Consider the following 6000-nt stretch of genomic DNA (forward strand, 5'->3'; position numbering starts at 1 on the left):
CGCTAATGCTAATGCTGCGGTTATGTCATCTTGTTGCGGTAATGTTGTTGTGCTTCGGGGAATGCCATTGCGTTGTTTCTTTTGTATGAAGTGTGAGTCCTGTTGGCCACCGTATTTTTAGGATACTGCATCAAGCAAATAATGTAAAACTGTATTTTTAAAAAGTTTTTTGTCTGCTCTGTTTTATAATGCGATCAAAAGAAATTTATCTAATAAAAAACAAAAACGGACTTCTATATTTTTTACTCTGACAGCAGAACATTGAAGTTTCCTCCAAAATAAAAGTCTGTTCATAAACAGCCTCCTGATGCAGCAGATTTACTTGCAGTCATCATTATAATGCAGTTCTGAAAATGAAGAACTTTGCTTCTGAACAGGAATTGTTCTGTACTGCTGTGCAGGAGAAGATGAGAACGCCTTTGAAACCTAATAATAAACAGTTCTGATAACAGATTTAATCATCATTTTATTTAGTCATCTGATGTGAGATGAAATCTAACACCTTAACATCATAGTTTATTGAAAAACTTCAATCTAGCAGCTCAGACCTTTATTTTCTAATTTCTTGATGTTTATCCTCAAAGCACAATGTAAACTTGAATTTAATTCACTTTTGTACATTTATTTCACCAAATAATGCAATTTTCCAGACATGGTGGTCTACATTAACAATCTGCAGATGGAAGTTAAGAAGCTAAAGAATCACTTTGAAGGTGAGAAACATTAAAAACACCTAAACCATCTTTATTTTTCTCTACAGAACATTTATTAATCTTTTTTTATTTCACACAAACTGGGTTAAACATGTCTATGAGGAAATATAGAGTTAGTTCATCTTAAAGGGATCCATTTACTCACTGTCCTCTGGATAATCCGTCTATGAAAAGCAGACTAACTTTTTTAATATTAATTATCATTTTCCTGTCACTGTTTGTCTTTGTGTCTGAACAAAGTCTTTGACTGTATTCTTGCATTAATTGCATTGATGCTTTGAAAATCTGTTTCTCCATATCTGCTCCAACAGTAACAGTTCTAGAAAGTGGTCATCACCAAATGGAACCATTCTTTTTGATTCTTTGTCTGCATATGTGGGTGAAGGTTCTCATTCATCCATTGTCTAGAAGTTGAGTCGTAGCAACTGGACTTATTTATCTCCAGCAGGCTCTAGATTCAGTTTCTCACTGGTTGAACTGATGCTCCTCTTAGATGCACCAAGATAAAAGTCTGTAGCATCTACCTTTTTGACCACATTGGATTTAGATCAGCAGTTTGATTTGGTCTATTTACTTTTATTTGCTGTAAAAATCAGCATCAATGACCTGAAAATGATTAACTTACAAACTGGTGAACAGAGTAAAGGAAACTCAAAGGAAACTTATTAATAACAGTATAACTGAGTTTTTTGTAGTATCTTTTTTTCAGAGAACGTCTGGGAGCATCGATGCCACCATAGATGTTTTTTAGAGCCCTGACTAACCTTTCTGTCAAAATAATGCTGGTTTCACATTTATTATCTACTTTACTATTTGATCAGAAAGAATATTATCATTCCAATATTTACTTTAGACTTTCTGTCTGTAGTCAAAGCACAACTGGAAAAATATCAGATTTTTGTTTTTAAAGGAGCTGAAGAACAAACTAAGATGAGAATCTTAGAGAACCATCAACACCACAATACTGAACCCTTTTCCTTCATTTCAACTCTTGTTTTGAACCTTTTTCCCTGCATAGATCCTCCTGAATGGACTACAGTTAAAGTTAGCTGATTTCCAGCATGTGGTGGAATTTATCCAGACTACTTAAGGTTGATATCCATGACAGCAAAACATGAGGCTCAGTGTTTTGCCAAAGGACACTTGAACACATGTGCAGGCAGATTGGGAATCAAACCTGCCTAAACTGCTCCCCCTCTGCATCATGACCAACCCCCCCACTAAAGTGAAGATTGCTTGGTATCTGTTGAAGGCCATGTGATTGTTCATTTAAGTACAAATCAATAAGAAATGGACTTCTACTGTCTTTCAGGCATCAACAAAACTCTTTTGGATGAAATAAAACAGCTGAAAAATCAGATTGAAGGTGAGAAAAGACTGAAAACTAATGGATGATATCAGTTTGTTTGGATCATGTTTACCTTTGAACTGAACTGGAAAGTTTTAGTAGAAAATACAGATGAAACCAGAAAGTAAACCCTGCAGGATTTTTGTATCTCAGTCTTTGAAGGTCAATGGTGTCCTGAAGGATGGAAGAGATTTGGAAGGAGCTGCTACTATAAATCTACTGAGGAGAGAAATTGGTTTGACAGCAGGGATTTCTGTCAGTTTGTAGGATCTGATCTGGTGGTGGTGAACAGCAAAGAGGAACAGGTGGGTGTGTTCACACTAGTTCCTTCCAGCTTCTTGTGTCTTGGATTCTCCACCTGTATGTGTGCTGCTGTTGTCTGGATGCTGATGGATTCCAGCTGAAATTCTCCTCAACAACTCAGATTTCATGTTTGTCTTTCAGCAACATTTCAAAGAAACGTTGTGATGGAACACAGAAACTCTTTTTCCCACTTCTAATGTCTTCAATTCCAAATAGGCTAAACTGGGATTCAGTAGAAATGGACTGTTGGCCCTGAAGACAAAACAAGAAGCAAAAACTAAATGAACAGAAATCTGCATCAAAGAAAGTCAGATTTTGTTCCTCAGATGAACTTTCTCTCAGTTTTTAGGACAATTATCCAGAACAGAAGAATCCTAAAGACCAGACATTTTTTTACTGGACATTTAGTGTGAAAGGAAACCAAGATGGAGAGAATGTATTAAGAAAGAACATTTTCTTTGGTTTATAGGAGTTTGTTTCTACATTGAATCAGAAAGAAGAATCCTGGATCGGTCTGTTTGCTGGATGGTCAGTCCAGAAATATGAATGGAAATGGGTTGATGGATCACCACTGACAGAAACGTAAGACTTTGTTTCTTTTCCAACGTTACTAAATTCATTCTTTCTGACTGAGCCTGATTGTAAATGTGTGAAATCCTTTAAAAATACAGAAAATGTTTGTAACATCATAATTCAGACCAGTTTATGAACTGAATTTAGACCAGAGGTAAACAGAATGTTTTATCACAGGTTCTGGGATGAGAGGATTTCAAAAGATCCGGACTACAACAATGCAGTGTCCTTAAGTGCTGACGGGAAATGGACACGACAGGACCAATGGAACAACTACAAAAACTGGATCTGTGAGAAAAACCTAAAATTCTGAATCTTTCTGTTTCTGATCTGTGCATTGATTTAACTGTTTAGTAATGTAACTACAAAAATGTTTTATTTTTTTTTATTTCTTTGTGTTTACTTCTCCAAAATAGTGATTAAAGGAAGGTTGTATTTTAGTTTCTGGTGAATTGTTCAGAGAAATGAAGGTGTCATCTATCAACAACTTCATCACATTTAAATATCAGTTAAAAATGACTCAGATAAACAGGAAACTGTAATAAATGACATGAAAACGAGCTAACTTAGAGCAGCAGTTCAGACTCAGGTTTGGTCTGTAGCAAATAACAAACAGCTTCCACAAAGTCAACTGAAAAGTTACATCTAGAAAGGGAAGTCAATGTTTGGAACATTTTTCTGTATTTTCTCATGATTTTGATGGAATATTAAAAGAATTTATGATGGAAAAGTGTCTTTTGTCGGAATATATTCCTGGTTCTGTTTTGGGTCTCTGTATTATTTTTGAAAAATGTATTTAATTACTGATTTGTCTTTGACACAGCTGCTTATTTTTAATTATTAATATTTGTAAAACTACATATATCAGAGGTTGCATGCATGTCCAATCCAAGTTAAAGTTTCTATTTTCAAGCTGGGGTTCTCTCCCAGAGGCCTGGGAGCTTGAGGGTCCTGCACAGCATCTTAGCTGTTCCTAGCACTGCCTTTTCTGGACTGACAAGAAATAAATAAACAAAAAATGTCCTAAACTAAACGTATTAAAACACCCAAGTGCATCCTCACACAATTCACATTTATCTTCAGAAATCTTTAGCCTCAGAAAGGAGGAAGACAGAGTGAAGACACACAGGACATTCACTGTCCAGACTGTTTCAACCTCTGGTCCAGTGGACCCAAACAGCCTGGAGGGAATATGAATGTGTAGGGGGGGGGGGGGGGGGGGGGGGGTACAGCAGGGGGGGTCAAACTCCAGGCCTGGAGGTACGGCAACGGAACTCCTGCTGGTTTTTCAGAAATGCTGTCTCATCTGGTGCTAAAAAGCCTAAATTTGATATCTTATGTTGCTTTAGTGGTCTAGTATAATAATAATAATAATAATAATAATAATAATAATAATAATAATAATAATAATAAAGCTCTCTACCCCCACCTGGTGGTGACTTATAGGGAATGTTTTCCCACGTTGCCATAAATGTCATCTTGGTCCAACTCCTCAAAGATCAACCCACCTTCACAGATCTGAACCAGTAGTGGGTTGTGTGTGTTGCTAAACTCCAACAGACTAAACTCCAAGCAGCTTTTATTTGTTCCAGTTCTTTTTTTTAACGTGTCCAACAGCTGAGCAGACAGATGAGAGCTGAAGCCTCTGGAGTTGGACAGATTCTACTGTTACAACTAGATGCTGGAGGATCATCATCATCACTGTCTGGTCTACAACTGTAGTTGTGTTGAGAATAGAATAGATCTTACAAACATGTAAAAACACCAAAAATAGTAAAAATAGCAATAGACTTAAAAGATTAATAGATAAAAATAAAAGAGAATAATTTAAAATCAGTGGGTGAAAATAAAAAATTATAAAAGATTTCTTCAGTCTTTCTATGAAGCGCTGCTCCACAGAAAGACTGAAGAAATATTTTGTTCCTGGTGCCATCAGGCAATACAATTCTCTGGCAGGGCATCTTAAAAGTAATTGTATGTAATTTTTTATTTTATTTATTTATTTCATTTTTAATTTATTTTTGTTTTACCCACTGATTTTAAATGATTCTTTTTATCTTTTTTTTAATCTATTAATCTTTTTAGTCTATTGCTATTTGTATTGTTTTTACATGTTTGTGGAGACCATCCAGCAGACGGACCCATCCAGGATTCTCCATTCTGGTTCAGCTTTATGGGAAAAAATCCTATTTGGAAGAAAGAAAAAAAGGTTTACTTTAGTTTATTTAGCATAAGTGAGTTTATTCACTGATGACAAACTAGTTTTACATTGAAAACATTTCTACAAGCCCTAAAGTCTTGAATTAAAAATGTTCTTTATGATGTTTTTGTTTAATTCTAGACACTTTTCAGCCTGATTGGTTCTTTGAGTCCTTTACATTTGATCAAACTGCCTCTACTAACAGATAACTGGTTTATTTTTAATTGAGGCATGCTGTTTTTTTTGAAAGAGTGAAAAAGAAGCAAACATTTAACGTGTCTTTGCATGTGATTCAGGGCTTTCTGCAGAGCTCCTCCTTTGACTCTTCATCCTCCTGATGGCTTCAAATCTCCTCTGGGGAGTTTCTGCTTCACTTCTGCTAAACAGTTGAAGTCAAAAATCAGAGCTTTGTTCCAAGATCATCTGCTTTCTGTTCCATCAGCTGCTCTTTATTGGCCTCATTTAACATCTAACATTGAATGGAGAAAAGTCTGGTCTTTACCACAAACTTTCTTCTAAACAAAGTCAAAGAAATCTGATTCCAACTAAGACTCAGATTTGATCCAGCAAAGCATCACTGATCTACATTTAAAGTTGACTTCAACAGCAGTTGGACTTTTTCAAACATGCTCTCATTTATTCTGGTCTGTGAATTCACTTACAAATTACGGAAAAACATCCAGAAATTCATCACTGACTCTATTTTTGATGATTGTTTATACTTTATTATGAAAACATAATATTTGGTTTTCATAGTTTTGAACAGAAAGATCGTGATGCTTTCTTTATTATAAATATGATCTTATTCATGGATAAATTCCATATTTAAAATAAATTTGCTAATAAAAAACATGAATTCTTTA

General features: G+C 35.3%; 1 protein-coding gene across 10 annotated transcripts in view; it reads left to right on the forward strand.

Moving 5' to 3' along the window:
* Nucleotides 1-3667, forward strand: part of LOC105354996 (CD209 antigen-like protein E) — a 686243-nt gene extending 682576 nt beyond the window's left edge. For 6 of the 10 annotated variants that reach the window (XM_023959701.1, XM_023959706.1, XM_023959700.1 and 3 more), the window contains 5 exons: nucleotides 651-713; nucleotides 2026-2079; nucleotides 2215-2366; nucleotides 2834-2946; nucleotides 3115-3667. In XM_023959701.1, coding sequence (XP_023815469.1) covers nucleotides 651-713; nucleotides 2026-2079; nucleotides 2215-2366; nucleotides 2834-2946; nucleotides 3115-3250 — 518 coding nt within the window. In that variant the 3' untranslated portion in view covers nucleotides 3251-3667. The other 4 variants (XM_023959708.1, XM_023959705.1, XM_023959702.1 and 1 more) reach the window with 3 other exon arrangements.
* Nucleotides 3668-6000: the final 2333 nt, after the last annotated feature.

The sequence above is a fragment of the Oryzias latipes genome, chromosome 11 (assembly GCF_002234675.1).
Source record: "Oryzias latipes chromosome 11, ASM223467v1".
NCBI classification, from domain to species: domain Eukaryota; kingdom Metazoa; phylum Chordata; class Actinopteri; order Beloniformes; family Adrianichthyidae; genus Oryzias; species Oryzias latipes.